This window comes from Dipteris shenzhenensis, chromosome 10, assembly GCF_047967505.1.
Source record: "Dipteris shenzhenensis isolate YYH24624 ecotype China chromosome 10, Dip_SZ_1.0, whole genome shotgun sequence".
NCBI classification, from domain to species: Eukaryota; Viridiplantae; Streptophyta; class Polypodiopsida; order Gleicheniales; family Dipteridaceae; genus Dipteris; species Dipteris shenzhenensis.
Window position 1 is genome coordinate 807,714 of NC_141605.1, and position 20,507 is coordinate 828,220.

Genomic DNA, 20,507 nt, shown 5'->3' on the forward strand with positions numbered 1-20,507 from the left:
GAGGTTCAGCCCATTCCAACTCTACTCAGTGGGGATCATTTGAGCTGAGGTGTCGCTCTTGATATGGCCCACTGGATACATTGATCACGGAGAACACGCCTCTCGCCACAATAAGAGATGACCCAAGAGACACAGATATGAGTAATCTTCGCCGCCCATAGGAGAGCCACCATGGCACTCGGCTATGTATTTTGAGCACTAGTTTTTGACTTTTGAGTTTTCAGAGTTGCTTTAGCATAGAACTCAGCAAGGGCCCTAGCAAGCCCTTTGCCTCAACCCGCAATGGCTGTATGAGTTACCCTTGGATTGTAATTTATCTCATAGGCCTACGAGAAGACGGTAATATATCTTTCTTTCTTGCTCTCTCTAGTTTAGAGTATCAGAGATGGTCCCAGCAAATCTTGGGATACTGAGGCACTCAGAGAATGCACCACATGTGACAGGGTATGGACGGCATCTATTGGAGATGGGAGCAATACATGACCTGACATATATAATGGCCTTGGGCTCACTTGTTTCGAGCATGTTAGGGGAACAGGTATAGTGGACTAGCCTTTGTGTCACGGGTGCATGACTTTATATCCCCCCCCCCCTCAACTGGAACCATTCCTACATGGCATTTAGTATCTTGATTGCTACGCCAGACACAAGGCATGATCCTCCTATCCCCACTCATGTTTAGACATATTTGACCATGTTCTTGATGCTCTTAGTTATTGACCTCCCTTGGAGATGATGTAGACCTTGTCCATGCCTTTGGCACTCTTGGATCATTCCCATGTACGACCTGACCCCCGAGCTTGGAAGACGCCTCAGAACCTATGGTTTGATGCTGAGTTGCTGAGAGATGAGATCTCACCTCATGCGCGAGTAGGCTCTGGGGCATTTGACGACATCGAGGCACAATGGATCTGACACCATCTTACACGCCGTAAGAGGCAAGCTTTCCTCTCACATAGGTTGGATGAGGTGATTGGTTTTTTTTGAGGAGGGGCCTCCACTATTGCATGAGGGCTTCTTTCAAAGGGGAAGCCACCCATTCCCATCGTGGACCCGGCTATCTGGCGCACATATGCCACATCACTCTGATGTCCTAAGCCCACCACGTCCTACATGTTTATCACATGGAATATGCAGGCTGCATTGCATTAACGCCATAATAGGAGACCCTAGGACCATGAAGGGCTACAGACTGAGCAATATGCACATGGACAGGATGTCTTGGCCCCAATCTTGGAATAGATGTTTAACCATGCTGTATGTAACAGCTTTCGCCCTGCTTGGAGTACCACCACTATAGCGCTGATACACAAAGCAAGGGATCCCATGGATACTGGGAACTTCCCGCACTCTTATGATCATAGTTTTTTTCATACGTGTATGGTATAGATACCAAATGTTTGCAAACCAAACCCATTTAAAAAAAAAATTAAGCTTTTGATGATGATGATGATCAGGGAGAGGAGAAGTTGACCATGGAGACTCCAGAGCTAGCACATGAAGCTAGAGTCTTGACTTTTGTGGCCTCATTCCTTTTTTGTTGTCTCATTGCTTTTTTGCGCAGGCTCTTAGAGTTTTCATCTTTGATGCTTGAAAGTGGAAAGTTGGAACTTGTAAGTTTTTCCTAGACTTGTCTTTTAAAGTTTAAAGCCTCATGACTCTTCAATCCTTGATTATTGATGTATTTGGCGACTGATGAATCATGAAGTCACTAGTCTTTCAATGTTTGTGAATCTAGATTCTATAATTGTCTATGGTTTAAGATCTATTTTTGGAGTTCTTAAGTAGTTGAAACTTGAAACTTGAACTTATTAATAAAATTTCCTATACCTTATGTTTAGAAAGTATGAAAAAATTTAGGGTCGTGTATGGTTCAGCTAGGTGCATTTTTCCAATACTTATTCCATACTTCCATACTGGTATGTGTATGCCTTATGGAAACGTATGGAAAAAACTATGCTTATGATTGATCACACATTGGCCAAGATTTACGAGTGGGTGCTAGAGAAAGAGATTAATACCCACACAGAGACATAGGGGCTGCGGGCCTTAGGACATGCTGGATTTTGGAGACCACACTTTACTCAAGACCCCATCTTCACTCTAGGTGCCATCATCGCAGAGGCGAGATTGAGATCCCAGAAAGTCCACACTTTCTTTGTAGAGAGTTGGATTCCGGAAGGCCTTTGATACAGTTCCACGATCTTGTATGATTAGGTGACTCGAGGAGATGCAGATCCTAGGATTTGGGATGATGAGCCTACATGAGTCAGTCAAAGGGAGAGTACGTGACTCAGCAGGCTTGTCAGATTGGATTGAGAGCACGATTAGAGTGAAGCAAGGATACTGCTCTCACCGATACTGTTTTAGTATATGCAGATGATATAGTCCTCTTATTCTCCTCAACAGACAGGGACATCTAGAGGCCCTAGAGGTGTCTTGCAGGGAGAGACTTTTGATAGTCAACCTTGTTTTCAACACCTTACAACTAGTACTACATCGATGCAGTTTCACTTATCAAGGGGGGTTGGTGGAGATTGTGCAGTCCTAGAGCTACCTAGGAGCTATTTTCATGGGACTAGTTTTCATGATGATTCATGCGGCCAAGGCATGGCTTACAATAGCTTTGGACCGACTAGAGTGATGGTGCTTTTAGGCACACTTTCAAGACCCCTCGACGAAGGGATGGTTGTTTGATACATTAGTGAGGCTGAGAGTCATGTATGCAGCAGGTAAAAGGGGTTCAAAGTCAAGGTCGTTGGTGAGGGTGATTTGCATGACTAGAGGAGTCTAAAGGCCAAATTCCTATTTATAAATTGTTCCTAGGGGCAAGTGGTCTTAAAAAATCCCAAGAAGGGAAATAAGGGGCGTCTAATTGGAGCCTTAATTAATGGACATGTGGCATTCTAGGCCCATTTAGGGAAACTGGGGACTTTATATCGTGATTTAGAAAATTGAACGTGGATGTTTGTGTGAGTTTGACTATAGAACAAGGCTGGGAGAAAAAATGGATTTGCAAACACCCGTGATGCTCCTATGTGGAGCAGAAATCTATCTTGTGTCTTTTGTCCTTTGTCCTTGGTATCAGAGCGTAGAACTGTTGGTGCAAGCACTGAGTTGAGCAGAATAATTAAGATGGGCAGATTGATTTTGATATGCAAGCTTCCCGTTAGCTCCAAGTGTGTCGACAAGTCAATTGTGACGTGACAGGTGTGGGTTGCAAACCTAATTGGCTTTGTTGACGAAAAGACTGTTTCTCCGCTCCACAATTTACAAGGAGCGATTTGGAATTGAATTCACAGGTTTTTGTTGTACATTAGATGGTATTCTGCATAGGAAATTCATAGGTGAGAAATGACCGAGTCCTCTATCGCTTTGTTTGGCTCTTGATTTAGGAATCAATGGGAGAAATAAGAGATGTTGCTGAGGATCAAGCTAATTCAACTCTGAACTCAAGAATTTTAAAAGGGTTTTTTGTAGATTTTTAAGGCGTTGGAAGGGAATAGAAAGCTCCCTGGTCCAAATTCCTGCATACATCTTCCCAATCACCTTAATTCCACGTCAAGGCACTTCAAGACAATGAAAACCACCCGAAAGCACCTCCAAATTGGTTTTCCATCAAGTTCCATCCATTTTCGGACCCAAAGAAAACCAGATTCTGTCGATGATTAATGGAAATTCCTAAACCTTGATCTTTCTGGTCTTGGAGTCTGTCATCTTTAATGTTGTTTCCCTTTCTAAACGAAAGACACTGTGCCACCACGATCAAACCAAATGTGACCTCCAAAAACACTTGCAAATGAGAATTTTCTACGCTTCATTGTCAAACACCAAACCTCATTTGTCCTGCACAACTTGGTCTGGACGGAGACCTTCCTTTGTTGCTTCAGCCCAAAATTTCTGGTAAGCGATTACATACCACTAAAACTGCTCGAACTTTGTTTTCTCGCTCTCTACTCTTATAAGTTCAATTTGTTCGAGTTTTGAAATTTCTTTAAGCTTTCAAAGTGCGGGTGTTGGGAGATTGCGGGTTTTGGTAATTTTCAGTTATTTAGAATTGCAGGCATTTCCCTAGTATAGGCAAAGAGAATTTGGCAAATTATGGCTTTATAATTGGAGTATGCCTATATAGCATTGAGTGTGGATTTGGGTTATGCAAGTTCTGATTTCAGCTTTGGCTAGCGTTGTGTTAAAAAAAAATTCAAACAAAACAAACCAACATAATCAGAGTTGAACTCTTTACATTCAAGATTTGAGACGTGATGGATAAAGGGAAAGCAGTTGCGATGGAAGTTTAAGAAGAAGCGTCATGGGTGGATCTTGTAGAACTGAGAGTCCGGCCGGCATAGCTGGTGGCGCGCCCGGCTGCCCATACATTGTCTGATAGGATTGCATTATTAGAGGATGTCTTACAGTAAATGTTGACTCAGCAGTTGCAAGCTAATGTATGGCAATCCGAGTCGAGAAGATGGTTCAAAGTATATCTGCGACACCATCTAGAGAGGAGAAAGAGAAGTCTCCTATGGAACCAGAAACTAGTGTGCATACGATCGATAACAATCGACCCTGTGAAGGCTAAATACCTAATATTGCCAATTATAGATTGAAAAAGTATTCTGGTTGGATGACAGACTGTAGCTCGGATGTCATTGAGGGGTGGTTACACAAATGGGGCGAAGCATTCGCCATTTGTGAAATCAGAAATGACACAAGAAAATCTCGAGGGCACTCATATGTTTACTGAAGTAGATAGGTGATGGATCAAATGACAAAAAGATGAAACAACAGCCATTACCTGGGAAGGGTTCAAGAAAGACTATAGGAAACATTTCTTGCCTCCTGACGAAGCATCTCGAGCTTGGAATCAGTATAGGTACCCTTGTCAGAAGAATTTGTGAGTAGCTAAATATGTTGATAAGTTGACAAGTTTAGGGAATATGTACTGAAGATATCTGAACCTGTTCCTTAGCTTGTGCAAGTATAGCACTATATTTTTGGACTGAATGATAGAATCAAAGTGGAGGTTCGGGCTAAACATGCGAGTAACTATAGCCCTGAGGTATGAAGATGCTAGAGGCAAGCCAAGTGGGTTTGTGTAGGCAGGGGCTTAGTATGAGTACCAAAAAAGAGTAGGTTTCAAAAGAGGTGGGTTAGAAAGTTTGGTGTGCCACAGTTTAGTGGTAAAGCCAAGCAGGCAAAGCCAACTGGGGGCTCTTCAAAATCAAATACCATCGTTAGAGTGAAGAGGAGAGTAACTACCATGGCGCCCAGGGCTTGGTTGAAATCTCTTTTAGTTTCTTAGCTTATTTAAGTAGTGCATTTCAAGTTTTGTAGACCTACGAGATTTAGAACCACCACATTTTTGCCAGAAATTGGGATTTGTTGGCTCCTGGTAGACATCACACTTCATCCAAAAATGGATGTGCATCAAGTTTTGTAGGATTTTCTGTTTTGTAAGGATTAGAGTTGAGTAGAAGCTCTTTGTAGTGTGTCTTGTTTAAGATTGATGCTACTGTCTTTATGGGCAATGAGATTAGTCTTTTTTAAAATCGGTGTTCTAGGTGTACTGTTTCTTGGAAAGTAACTCTCCGAAGTTAGCTTGTAATAGTGTGTTTGCAATCTTGCTCCTTTGCCATTGTTATAAAAATAGAACAATTTTGAGAGTTAAATCTTGTTCTGTTTGCAATGGTTTATTGGTTTGTTTTTTGGCAACTTCAAAGAGCAGTTTTGATCACAATTTTTTATTTTCTTTGGCTAGCTATGTATGCTTTTGGATTCTACAAATCATTGCAAAATAGTATCTTAAGAGTTTCATGCGGCCGCATGTCTATGGGGGACAGGTGGAAAGATGTGGCACCAATCTTGATACAATTTGTTGAGAGTCGACGTAAATCAGGAGGTCCTGTGATTCTTGTTGCACATAATGGAAGAAAGTTTGATGTTCCTTTTTTGTTAAAGGAGTTCCACAGGTGCTCATTGCAGATCCCGCCATGGTGGCGGTTTGTTGATACAGTGCCATTAGCACGGGAAGCAATGAAATCTAGTGGTGAGATTTGATTTCCATTGTTCCAAACCATTGCGGCGGTTATTAATTATGTTGCATCACAGAGTGATTTTCTAAGAAAGAAGGTAAATGTGACAATTAAGTAATCTGAAATGCATGTATTGTCGGCATTTTTTCCAAGTTTGGGTAGCACCACAGAACCTACTATTATACACGAGTCAGTACTAGACGATGCAACCTTACTTCCATTGGATGAACAGGCTGCACCGATAAAAGTCGTCATTGACAATTTAATGGAATCTATGTAGGCCATTCTATGGGCTATCCTTAGGTGCCACTCATTCCTTGGTATGTGCCTTGTAGTCCTAGTTATAGGCTGTTAGAACTGTTGGTACAATTGTACATGTACCAGTTAGGACACTTAGTCCGGTTAGGACACCTTGACCTAGGGTTGTTTTATTGGGTGTCTCTTGCACCCTCATTCAGTTTTTGCAGCAATTCATTATAGCAGCTCGTTTTGGCCTCCATTCCTTGCATTCTTTAGCTTCCATTGCTCGCCCTAGCCTACAGTGGTATTAGAGCCAGGTTGGGGATCCCTCCCCTCAGCCATTGGCAGCTTTCCCAAGCTGTTTGGCAGCCATTTCTGCTCTCATTCTTGCCGGTCTTCTCATTTCTCAAGGTTTCTTCACGTGTGTGAACACCTGAGGCCTCCCCAAGCAAGTCCTTTGACATTTGTGGCATTCAGCCACCATTTGGGACAGATTCAGCTCAGATTTGCATTGGACAGATTTGCAAACATTTGCGCTTTGATTTGGGCTGGTCATTTGCAGGACAGCTATTTGCGGGGGGTCCTCAGATTGGACAGATATTTTCTTGCAGGTCATTTTTTGGGGACAGATTGTGCATTTTGCTCAGTGTTTGAGCAGCCATTTTGGCATTGACCCTTGCAGACATTCGCTGTGATTTTTGGTCCGACATTTGCAGCCAACAGTCAGATACTTGGGCAGCCAGCTCTTCGCATTGTAGCCTTGAGGCTGTGACACTTGCACATCACTTTTATTTTTTGGGGATTTTTATTTGGAATAGCAAACCATGAATCCTTTGGGATGCTTGCTACATAGGATAAGCTTGATGGCACCACATCCAATGGGTTGTACTTGGTGCACCACCTGTTGGTGTCCAGGAACTTTTGGGGAATTGTATCTGAATTGGAGACTAGACCTGTCTCTTCATCACAAGCACCTACTGCCACCGTAGCCACTTGTGCCACTTCTGGTTCATCTACCACTACTCCCTCCGTGCTTGCCGTCGACCCTCCAAAGCAAGAACAGATTCATTGGGATCAACGAGATGCACATGCACATGCAATGATTGCCATGAATTGCAAGAGAGTTGTTATACCTCACATTAGGTCTCGCAAAACAGCCAAGGCTGCATGGGACACTTTGGCTAGTCTTTATCAGATATGCAATGAGGCTAGAGTTGCTTATTTGTGCAGGCAGCTTGACAATATTAAGATGAATGAAGGGGGCAGCATGGATGCCTATTTGACGCAGGTCAAAGACTTCAGAGAGCAACTCATCAATGTTGATGAGATTGTACCAGACTCACATGTTGTGTCTACCACACTTAATGGGCTTCCTGACTCGTATCAGATTTGCTACAACACTTCGACTAGTGGGCATGGGTAACCCCAACAACTCTTTTTTTGATCAGCTTGTTTCGCTACCCTTGCCGGAGGAGCAGAGTTGTGAAAACAGGGCTGCTTCTACTCATGGATATCAAGCCTTTGCTACTGATCATAGGGGCAAAGCAAAAGGGGGGAAAAATTACAGCAAGTCCAAACCTACATCTGGTACTCATCCTCTTCCTCTCCTATTGATGGGAAGAAGAAGAAACGCTGCAATTATTGCAGGAAACGAGGTCATGACATCTCTGAGTGCCGGAAGCGTATTGCTTTCTGAGAAGAAGCAGTAGGGATAGCCAGGACAGCAAGGTCTTGTTGTCACAAATACTCAGCTGTTAATGTCACAAATACAAAGGCAGCCAATCTTGCTCATGATGAGTAGGCATTTTTTGTGGAGTGTCATTATAATCCTACTCTACATGATTCAGATTTTGCAACCTCAGATTTGCCTCAGACTGGTTGAAACCAGCCTCAACAACGTAAAGGGTGGTAGGATCCACTTAATTACAGCATACACAGTAATTTGACAAATAAATATGCACCACAGATCAAATCACAGGGGAGCTAGAGCGCTCCTACTCATAAACAAGGACACCGATTGGCCCCAAACGTTGGTGCCCCTTGCGGTATTTATTTAACATTCATTTGAAGCCAAGCGGCTGATTACAAAGGTCTCTGGGAAGCTGCACCACAGGCAAACCAACGCCCGCAGGCTCCCCGCCTAGCCCACCCTGTAATTCCCTTCTCAACTTCAAGCAGCGAATGGCATCCAATCACTAGACAATCGTGTATCCTTAGCCAACCAAAGCATGCAACAGAGACCCCAAAAGCATCCACTGTCTGTGCCACACTTGCGATTGCACAACCAAGTGCCCAACCAGCCAGACACGGCTGGACAATTGCAAGATAAAGCCTTCAACAGCCAAAATTTGGTGCACTTCAAGAGGGGATTCTTGTGTTTTCTTAGATCTTAGACTTTCTCAATCTACCATAGGATTAGAGGTTGATATATACGATAAACGTGAACAACTTGAATATAGTGGTTTACACATTATAAAAATGCCTCACATTGACTCAAACATTTCTGATTTGGCAAAATATGGAGTCATTTCTTCCCAATTCCATAGGTTTTCCCGCCTTTGTACAACTAAGGAGTCTTTTATCACTCAATGTAGTAATTTGATCACTTTACTATTACACAAGAGGTATAATCCAAGGAAAATAATGAAAAAAGTTCGCACATTCTTAGATATGAAGTCTTTTATCCATGGTGTTTCGGCCTTAGGTTTGTTTAGAATGATTGAACATAAGCTGAAAACAAAAAGCGGGGAGCTGAATAGCTCGTTTTTCCTTTAGTTTCAAAAGAGAGTTTGTTTGAGTATACATGTGCTTTCTAAGTTAGAAATGTATTTTTGCCTCTTTGTAGAAATGAGACATAAGTGTAAAGGGCCTTTTAGCTTTTTATGTTTTAAATAAGAGAGAGAGATATAGAGAGAGAGAGACAGAGAGAGAGAGGGTTTCTAGTTTTTTGGAAGTTTTTGTTTCTTGACTTGCTTGTTTATTTTTGCTTAAGTCACCTGCTTCGTTTCTTCTTTATTTCTTGTTTTCATTCTCTTTTGTTTATTTGACGTATTTTAGTAAGCACTGGGTTTGCCCAAGAGACTCCGCGGGTCTTTAGAAACCGAGTATAGCTGCTTATGCTTGGGCACTGATGACGACATAAGTGTTGCTTTGCTTGCTAAGTATGTCTTCCTTTTGTTTTTCATAAAAGTTTTTGTTTACCTGTTTTTTCTTCTCTTTCATTTTCTCTTTTATTTTCTTTGTAGATTTTTGATCTTTAGAACAACAAAAATTCTAAATTTGTATGATTGGACTTATTCTAGTCTTACAAAGGTATATAAAAAAATTTGGTGCAATCAATCGACAAAGCACTCCCAAACAGGTTGCTTCAATCTATAGCCTCTCCGGCCACTGCCCAACATCATGAATCAACCTTTCTTCGCGAGGAAAGAAACCCAAACACAATAGCTAGCCAATAACCAATCAGGGAACATCAAAAGCAGGCAAAGACAAGCCTTCTTCTACCCAATATCCACAGAGGAAAGGTCACCAGGGCTGGAAAACCCTAGATCCTGCAGAGAAAAGCTGATTCTACCCTAACACAGCCTCAAGAGCAGCTTAGAAGTAAACACCCACGCCTGGAAAGTTACCAAAATCAGCAGCAACACTCGGAAGGCTCTAGAAACAAATCGCAAGTTTCCCTGCAGAGCCTGGACAGATTGGTAGCAAATCACAATCTCCTGTAGTAGCCTGGACAGCCTGGAAACAAATCGCAATTTGCAACAGGCTTCTGGATCAGGTGCGATTTCCTCTAGCAGGCCCTGGATGCACTGGAACTGGCCCTGGTTGATGGCGATTTTCCCTGGCATGCTTTGGAAGCTCCTGGCAGATAACGATTTGGCTCTACCAGCACCTGGCAGGCTCTAGTAGCTCACAATTGATGATTTGGATCTTCTGGAACTGATTTTGGCCTTATGAATCCAAAAGAAGGGCTCTGGGCTCTTTTTGGAGTCCTGTGCTAAAATTAGCAATTTTTAATTGCACTACTCTTTTGGCCCCCCTATTGCACACTTTGGCGCTAGGAATTGATTGCCCATTGCCTCCCCTTCATAGCCGCCTCTGTTTAGGTTTGTTAGGAGCAACACGTGTGGAAATTTGAGCTGTTTCAGAGCATCTTCATCCCCGTTTTTAGGTTTCCAGGCCGCTGCAGCAGAGCAGCCCATCCACGCACATTGGTTGCAGATTTTCGACCTTTTTGGAGGCATTTTCGACCAGTTTTGGAGCTCCTGCTTGCATTTTCAAGGTGTTCTAAGGTTGCTGTTGCAGAAGCGCCCACAATAGAAGCATTTTCGAGCAGTTCCTTGGCCTCCTACACATCTACATCAGCTGTTTTTGGCATCAGAGACCTGCTACAGCATTCGGAGCTGTTCTAGGGAGCCGCCTTTCACATTGTTGACCTGTTTTTGCACTTTAGAGTGTCCTGGTGAGCTGTTTTTAGGGTTTCGGACTGACTGCAGCACCTTGGGCAGCTATCACACCCACAAGTGCTCACCTCATGGTTTATTTCTGCTTTTCGAGGCATATACCTACTGCTTTTTGATTCGGATTCACATTTGGAGCACCACTAGGCCTCTATTTCTGTCCTCTTGCATACGTGGAGCCTCCAATGTCATCGACTAGCTGCTGGCCATGCTTATTCAAGCCTTTCTTCAACTGCCTTGAATTTGTGAAGGCTGATGATCCATTTCAAAGCCCTAGACCAGCCTCTTCATTTGCTGGTTATCCATTTCAGCCTGCTGGTTTTGTTACCTCAGTTTGATACTATGGAGCCTCGTCCTCGTGGTGAAGACTCATCAGCACCACTCTCAGCTAGGGATGAGCAGAATGACAAAGCAATGGTGTTTATTAGTGTGAAGTTGGCTAATAAACTACTTCATCAACTTGACCTCACTACTTCAACCAAGGAGAACTTGGACAAGCTCAAGAATATTTATGCTACATCTACTGGACCTGAGCAGAAAGCTTCATCTACTGTGTTGCATGATCTATTCCTTTCTGAGGAGGAAGATGATGCTTAGTTCTAAGCCTTGAGTTGTCCCTCTAAACTGAATGTATTTGGAGTCAATAAGAGGTGCTCTGCCTTGGGTTGTCCCCCAAGAATGTATTGTCTTTTACTTTGGTTTGATGGTATTGACCACCTAGTTCAGAGTAAGGAGGGGTGACGAGTGATGGTTTGCCCTTGCCGGTCGTAAGCTGACTGAGAAGTCGCTATCACACGAGAGGTGTTGGATAGTTGGACTTGCTCTTTGCAGTATTGTGGTGGAGGGGGGATTGGTTTGCTCTTACGTGTTGGGTCTCACACTCTTTGCTTTGAAGGGGAGTGTTGAAGATATCATAGCCAAAGAGTGTGGTGATGTGATGTGTTTGTGTGTAGTACTAGGTGATCTAGTACTAGTTCATGTGTGTGAGTCATGTGTGAGTGCCATATGTCATTATGGGACTTATCCCATATGCACTAGGTGCTAGTAAGTGAGTGAGTTAGCCTATATAAGGCTTGTACTTCTCATGATTATGATTAAGATAGCCTTTCATTATGTTTTCATTCATGTATCATTTCCTCACACCCTAACCTTTTCTTCCTCTCTCTCCACCATGTTCTAACAATGGCATGTCGCTATGTATGAAATATGTTCTAAACAAAACTTGTGAAGAGGCCTTTAGAATTTAAAGCTTATAATAGATCACCTAAGAATATTTGGCTGCACGGCTTATGCTCGTGTGAAGAAAGCTGGATAATAAATAAGTTAAAAGGTCTATTTGTTGGCTATAGTGACGATCCTAAGGCCTACAGGATTTGGAATCTTGAGACCAACACACAATATCCTCACTAGCAAGATGTAATCTTTGATGAAGGAGGAACTAGTTATACTTCACAGCAAGATACATCGTTCTATCCTAGAAAGAGAGATTGATTCATCTGTTGCTGAAGAACCTTCATCTGATGCTGGTGAGATCGAACTAAAGTTAGGAATTTTACTGAGGTGGTTTTATGAAACCATCAAAGAAGGTCAGGTTATTGTTGAACCTTCCCCTAGTGAGGAAGGACTCATAAGATCAACAATGGTCCGAAGGGCACCTAATAGGCTCAACATGAGTCATGCATTAATGACTACTATGAGATATATATATATATATATATATATATATATATATATATATATATATATATATATATATATATATATATATATATATATATATATGAGCCTAAGATATATGAGGATGCCAAGGAGAATCCCAAGTGGCAGGAAACCATGAAAGATGAGTATGATAGTATCATACGAAATAAAACTTGGGAGTCAATAGACATATCATTAAGAACTTTTATAGGTAACAAATGGGTCTACTGAATTAAATGAACGACTACAATGAGACCTTTGCGTCAATAGATGAACATAATACTATTAGATTGATAGTATCCGTTGCCACTCGTTATGGATGGCCTCTTTATTAGATGGATATTGAAACCGCTTTTCTAAATGGTGACTTGAAAGATGAATTCGATATGGACTAGCCATGTCGGGTTGAGGTTATAAAGGTAGGGAGAAAAAGGTCTGCAAACTATGAATAGCTTTGTATGGTTTGAACAAGCACCTCGTGCTGGGTATTCAAAAAATTGATGAGCATTTCTATGAAATGGGCTTCAGTGAGAGTTCAATCTGTATGCAACACAAGCTAACAAAGGCAATATAGTTCTCATTGCCTGTTGATGACATTGTCATCACTTGTAATAATGAGGAACTAGTGAAACATGCCAAACATGATCTAAACAAAGCCTTTGATATGAAAGACCTTGGCTATATGCATTATTGTTTGGGAATTGAGAACTGGAGGGACAAAGATAAAATGTTCATGTCCCAAACCATATGAATGAAATCCTCACATGGTTCATGATGGAGGGTTGTGATCAATACACCAATAAATGTAGTTGGGAAATTGTCGGAAGATCAACAAAGTGGAGTAGATGGCACTTATATAGGCAACTTGTAGGTAGCTTGATATATTTGACCACAAGCACACCGGCCATAGCCTATCCAGCCAGTCCAATATCCCAATATATGGATGATCCTAAAGAAAGTCATTGGAAGGCAGCCAAGAGAATAATTAGGTATGTCAAGGGGATTGAGTACAAAGAAGCAATGATCTAAAATTGTAAGGGTTTATTGATAGTGATTGGGCAAGATGCTCAAATGATAGAAGGTGTATTGTAGGGTATTGCTTCAACATTGGATCCGGCCTAATATCGTGGAGACCTAAGAAGCCAAGTACTATTGCTTTATACTCCATGGAAGCCGAATATAGAGCATCGGCTAACGCAGCCTGTAAGGCTACTTGGTGGAGGAGCGTATATGATATTGGAAAAGATCCAACTCCGTTATTGACCGATAATCAAAGCTCTATTAAATTGGTCAAGGATCTTGTAATTCATATGCTTGGATAAAACACATTGAGATGCAGCATCACTTTATACATGAAAAGATACTGAGCAATGACATTATCTTATTTGATTTAAGATGAGGTGGCTAGTATCCTAACAAAACCTCTTACATCAAGCAATAGAAGCTTTCCAACCTAGTGGACGTGAAGCCTACTAAATTACCCTTGGGGGGTAATTTTGGATTAGGATTAATTAAAAGGTAAAAAAGAGTGGTAAGTATATCTTGGGTCCCAGGATAGGACATCCATGATGTTATGCCATGGACAGGGCTAGAGATTTTTAAGGGGCCACATGATGTGGCATGCTTCCACATATATCCATCATGGATGAAAGGGATAGTTGTTGCATGGCACCATTCCATTCGTCTATCTCTTGTGGCCTTGCCACGTGCCACACAGACATTCACTCACCATCTCACTCACTCTAGGGCCACCAATTAGATGCAAGTATTGCATCGAGTTCATGTGTTTGATGCATTCTGATTTGGCACACTGGTGTCAATGTGCGAGATAGGATTGGGCTGAAGCTGTGAGAAGTCCCTGGGAAGCTTCTCAAGAAGCTTTGGGGTTCATCATGTGTTTGCAGTTAGTTGCTGCACATTCAGTTGTATGCTTTGATCCCAGCCATTGTTGGCATTTCCCTTGTAGCACTTCACATGTGTGCATCTATTTCTACATGTGTGTCAAGGCCATTGGAATGTAGCAGGCTCTTCCATGTTTTCTTTCAGTTTTCAACACCAAAATGTAAACATTGGAAGTATTTTCTAAGGTATGGGCTATTCAACAATAAGGGGGATGTGGTATTTTTTGTTTCATTGGATTTTCATGCATGTTCCCTTAACAGGGAAGGGATAATCTATGATTAGGGTTTTTATGAGCATTTGACAATGTCTAAGCTATGGGACATCTGAAGCCAACCTGCATTGTAGGAGACACATCGCTTTCGATAGTGTACAAAGGGCTGAGGCTTAGATGGAGAGATATCAGGAGCCTGTAGTCATAGTGGCGGGCACACTTGGGTAGTGTGCCAAAACACACTACTTAAGATTCAATGCCCGACTTGTGACCCCCCAAATGAGGAGTGCATTGGGGCTTGACGTCTGCAGCCTATGGTTGGCCAAAAGAAGGGATGGGTTTGCTGATAGCTGGTGCATCCATCTGTTGCAAACTTGCAGGTCCGATGAATGAGGATAGGGGTTGGCCTCTATCTAGCCTCAATTGGCCCTCTAGAGGAGATGGCCAGTCTGCACAAGAAGGTACCTCATCGAATAAAGTAAGCACTCGGTCCCCTCCTTCTAACTTTCACTGAAGCCACAATAGGCATGCATAAGAAAAGAGTGATGACAGCAGAGATAGGAGCTGTTTGGACACGGTAAGGAGCTCAGTTTTGTAGCCACATGGCATGTACATATTGCAGTAGACATGGAGCATCTTTTGTACTGACCAGTTCACACATTTTGGAGTATGGTAAGCTCGCCTCTTGTGCTGTGTATTGTCCCAGAGTTGAGTGGGCTCTTCATCCATATTTCTGTGCAGATGTTGTGAGAGAGTAGTGGGATTACATACTCCGCTGTGGGGCAGCTAGAGGTGTGCTGCCCTATTCTTTGGCATAATGGATCAATGAGATCATTTGGGGCATGGAGCAAGGTGGCATAGCTAGACTGAAAGAGGAGGTTGTTGAGTCCCTTTGAGGTTGTAGGAGGATGGTTGAGATTGATCCAACCATCCTTATAGAGTGGTGCAAGGAGTCCTCCATAGACTGATGGTCCATGCAAGATGGTAGGTGAAATTTTTCAAGACAAAAACTCCAATGAATGTGATGGAGACATGACTCACTCACCCTTGATTGTTAAGGCTAAGGGCCAAAGGCGAGCTGAGGTTAGATTTGGAACCCCCAGTTGTTTATACAAATGCTCTCTTGGACGAGCTTCTGCGTGAAATGAGTTCGGGTGGTAGGTAGGCAGCATAAGCAACAGGCAATTACCTTGATCTTGGCAGCATCTTAGATCCAACATAGAGGTGTTTAAAGGCCTTATTACCATCCTACGAACCTCATGAAGTGGTTGTCCGTTACAAATTCAGCTCTTGTCAAACCACCAACCACCTCTTGTCAAACAAACCCCTCCCTCACCCCCCCCACCTCCAAGGGTAAGACAAAAGTACCTTCTCTTATATGTTTTGGAATTCATGAGGCATTGGGAATAGAAGCAAAATTTTGCTGCCTGCCTCACCAGGTTCTGCAGATGGTAACCTTGAGAGCAGTGTCAGCGACTAGTGTAGTGAATAATGTCCGTGTAGACCAAGCATTGCAGAGACATTGGTACCGCTTTTTGATCTTCAGGGAACCCTTTTTACCTTGCTCTTAGATCAAGTGCAGGTGTAAATGATGTCGATCCAAATGGTGACAAGAGTGGCTCAGGCTAGGCTGCCCCCTATGCTACTGAGATGTTTTAAGTTGTAATGTTGGCGGCGGTCTCCTAGAGACTATTCTGTGAAAAAATCAATGGGTGTTGCCAGGAGGGAGGAGCGTTCTCATGGGATTTTGTGGTGCGTAGTAAGGTAAGTATGCCTGTATTAGAAGTTCTTCAAGGTTGGTTATGAAAATTCCAAAAGGTTTCTATGCACTTAGCGATAGCTTTCTATGCCTCCCTACTTTCCGCAGATCCTAACACACAGGCCAGAGATGTGGCTAGAGATGAAGTTTGGCAGAGTTTACCTGTGTTGGTCACCCTAGAGATGTTATGCTCACTTGATGCACGCTTTACCAACACAGAATTCAAGACTGCTCTCTCTACCCTTCATAAGGGCAAATGCCCTGGTTCCGACGGTCTTACTCCTTTTTTATAGCCTTTTGGGATATGATATGTTAAGCTGCTTCTACTACTCGTCGCTGCTCATGCGATAATTCTCTCCCTTCGCTAGTATTTGTCACGGGCGATGGCTTTCTTTTTTTTCCTCCCAGCCAACTCTCAGGAATCTGATGCGTCATATTATCTATCGTTTTTTTTCTTCATCCTTATCCCTGAGACCCACAATTCCCTAGATAGTTCCTGGCCACATGTCTTCATTTTTGGCCCCTTCTTAGATGCATCCTTTTTCACCCCTCTCTTGGAGTTCCTTTAAAAACAATTGCCCCTTGGCAATTTGCACATTTAGATGCACCTAGGCCCTAGCCCTATTAGAACTACCTAGTCAATGCCATTACGCCCTCACCTAGGACCTTGGCAGTTACTTCTCTTGACCATTTAATTACGCACATTAACTATTACAAAAGTTGGTCATCTAAGAGAAAATGCCCACCGATCTATCCGAGGTCATGCTATCTCGGCTAGAGCATAACATTCCTTCCCTCTTCAAGCATCAGCGTCCTCGATGATGAAATCTGGGAACGCTCTCCGCAACTGGTATACGGATTCCCAGGTAGCTTCCGATAGAGGCTGACCATGCCATGCAACCAACACCGTGGGTATCTTCCGATTTCGTATTTGCATTGTTCCTCGGTCGAGGATTCTTGTTGGTTTGCACTTTGCAATATCCTCTACCTCCTGAAACAAAACCACACCTTCGATTAGTGAGTCACCTGTATGCAAAAATTTCTTTAAGCGCGAAACATGAAAAACCGGGTGCACCTTACACCCCTGTGGCAATTCTAATTTATAGGCTACACTGCCTATTCTCTTTAGAATTAACCACGGCCCACAGTATCGAGGTGATAACTTAGCACACTGTCCTGAAGTCAACGACTTCGAGTGCGAAGGAATTCTGAGAAAAACTTTTTCTCCTTATTCAAATACTCTTATAGACCGATTTTCATCCGCATACACCTTGGCTCTATCCATAGCCTGGCGGATATTAGCTCTCGCAAGTGCTAGCATCTCCCGCATCTGGACTATAAAGTTCGCGGCACTAGGCACTTTCTGAGGTACTCCAACTATAGTTGGATTGGCTGGTCTATAACCATAGTTCAGCTCAAACGGACTGAACCCAGTAGACGAATGTTTCCTATCATTGTAGGCAAACTCCAACAATGGCAACCACTTGTCCCATGTATGTTGCCTCAATGACACATATGCCCTCAGCATATCCTCTAAAGTCTGGTTGACTCTCTCCGTCTGACCATCCGTCTCCCCACTACTCATTCCCAACTCAGTCCATAGTGTCTCAAATACCGCTGTCCAAAAATGACCGGTAAATCTAACATCTCTGTCTGACACTATGGATCTAGGCAATCCATGCAGACGAAATATATGTCTAATGAACAAATCCACCACTTGCGGGGCACTAACCGAGAAAGCCTATGACAGAGTAGATTGGGGTTTTCTTGAGGGCACTCTTCTACGGTTTGGATTTTCAGATGCTTGGATTAGAGGGGTGGCCTCCCTTTACAGATCAGCCCACAGCCAGGTTTTGATTGAAGGGGTAAGGAGTGACAGGTTTCAGAACTGTCGTTCACTGCCACCGACACCAGAGTCTCCTCGCCTCCGTATCCACAATCACTTCATTCCAACAAGTGCTCAGGCTATGGAAAATCCCCCCCTCTTGGTTGCAAAAGATACACCTCAGTCACTGTGTGACCCTGTCAGAATAGCAGCAGCAGTAACATGTCAACAGCTCCCAGATACTGTCAACAAGGCATACAATTTACAGATAAACATGAGCAACAGATTCATGAGGTAGAGGTGTTCATGGGCAGATGAGCGGTCAAAATATTCCAGGCTGTCTTAGGTGGATAACTCATGAATGTGATCTCGATGGAGCAATCTCAGATCCAAGAAGGTGAAAAGATGCTACACACCAACTAGCTAGACTAGCTAAACCACATGAGGGCTCTCACCATAACCCAAACATGCCTCTAGGAATGCTGCTCTGATACCATGTTGGAATTACAGTACTATGGAGACTCATAGCAAATGAATCTATGTGTAATGCCATAATCAAGATGGTAGCACTCAAATGCACACTCGTTTTTTCATTCTTCTCAATCATGCTTTGGGACTCGGGAGTACATCATGAAATAACTTCTCATGGAAGCATCTAGATCCGCAACCAACTCCTTGATTCTCTCAATCAACCCATGTGGCTCTTCTACCTACATCATTACTTATCTCATCTCTATTCTTTGACCTTTCAACCACTCCAAGCACACTATCTCTCTCACACACATAAATTGCACGCATTCTTGGTGCACACATAATCACATACACTTTTTGGATGCTAAAGGTAGAGGAGTCTGCCTTATGAATACAAGCCAGGGATGCTGTTCATGGGTGTCTTGGGACAAGGAATTGAGTGACATGGGACCAGCAGACCTTGGAGTAGCTGGGATGTGACGAGGTCATTCTTCAGGGCGAAGAATTGTGCTATGGGATGCAGGTTCTTATTGTCAGGTGGGCTAGCTCAAGATGGCTAGACCTGATGCTCGGAAGTGGTTTGAAGAACTGAAGAGCTTGCTAGCTCAACCTTATGAGGACCTCTTACTTGGTTCGATTTGGCAAGTCAATGGAGTCTAACTCTAGGTGAATGGATTCTTACGCAAGGTTAGTACCTGAAGGCAGTGGCCTTAGCAGTTGGTATGGCTTGTGAAGTGCAAATGGCTTACTCTGCACGCCTGGCCTCAACAGCCTATAGCTTTAGTCTGGCACCTCTTTGCCAAGCACAGTGAATCTGGTTGCTTCTCCCTAAGCCTTTCAATAGAGGCAAGCAAGATCTTCAATGAGTGCGCGCTTCTTTTTTGGAAGGAATTTGCAAGGTGCTTGGTCCTACAATGATGCATTGCTTCTTTCAATGGCATCCAGCTTCCATCGAGTCCCATGGCGGGATGCTGGGGAGACCTGGAAATCGTATGGTGATTGGGAGCTTGGGCAAGTGGTGTTTCAAGTCCATGTCATCCACGGTGAACCTATGGTACCAAGGGATGAAAAGAACCACTCTTGCACCCAAATAATTAGGTCTCGGTTGTATCAGGGTCTAAGTGGTCTCTCCCCTCTCCCTTAGATCGTATGTGGTCCCTGTCCAGTGCCAAGGTTGCTGAGATCCAATCTCACTTCTGGCATCGTGTAGACGTGAGACCCACGATGTGTCCTACAATTGCACAATTCTGGAGTTCATGTATTTCATGCTCAACTTGTTGCTTTCCTTTGGGAGGAAGGTAGATCTGGATGGTGGTAGGTATCGTGGAGCTCGTCTGGCTAGAATTATCAGTCACCGTTTGGCTCCTCTGGCTAGACCTATTAGTGTGAGCTCCTCTGCTAGACCTATCAGTCACCATCTGAAATTTTTTCCCAAGTCAAGCAAAGCTCCGTACAATACCTGCTAGCCGAAAGGGAGGAAGGGAGGGATGGAAGATGAATGTGGGAAAAGGAGGCTGAACAGGGGAAAAGAGTGTGAGGCACAGGGGAAGGAGAAGAAGGGGAGGCTGCACTGAGGATGAGGAAGCTGGGAGTGGAGGCAAACCCAAAAATAATAAATTGCTAAGGGCTACAGCCTGAGGGCTGCATGTTCCACATAAACAAGCAGCCAATGGCTGCCCCAAACTTAACAAAAAGGCCCCTGTCAAGGTAGGGGGAGCAAGACCTGGGGGTTGCGAGTTTCCCCAGATAATTACCAGCTCTCAAGGTCCTGCCAAGTGAGCTGTCTTGAGGCAGAAAAAGGGCTCTGAAGGAGCTTAAAAGGATCAGAGAAGAGCTGGAAGAAAGGCCCAGGCTGGGCTGCAATCTGCAAAGAGGGGATGGAAACGTGAGCAGAGGGGAAATAGCCTTG

At 43.3% G+C, this 20,507-nt stretch overlaps 1 protein-coding gene across 2 annotated transcripts in view; it reads left to right on the forward strand.

Annotated features, from left to right (window-relative positions):
- DPD1 (Polynucleotidyl transferase, ribonuclease H-like superfamily protein) overlaps positions 1–20,507 on the forward strand; it is a 247,130-nt gene that overhangs the window by 21,815 nt on the left and 204,808 nt on the right. For both annotated transcript variants that reach the window (XM_087380227.1, XM_087380228.1), the window contains exon 3: positions 5,841–6,046. In XM_087380227.1, the coding sequence (XP_087236353.1) occupies positions 5,841–6,046 (206 nt within the window). The remainder of the gene's footprint in view (positions 1–5,840; positions 6,047–20,507) is intronic.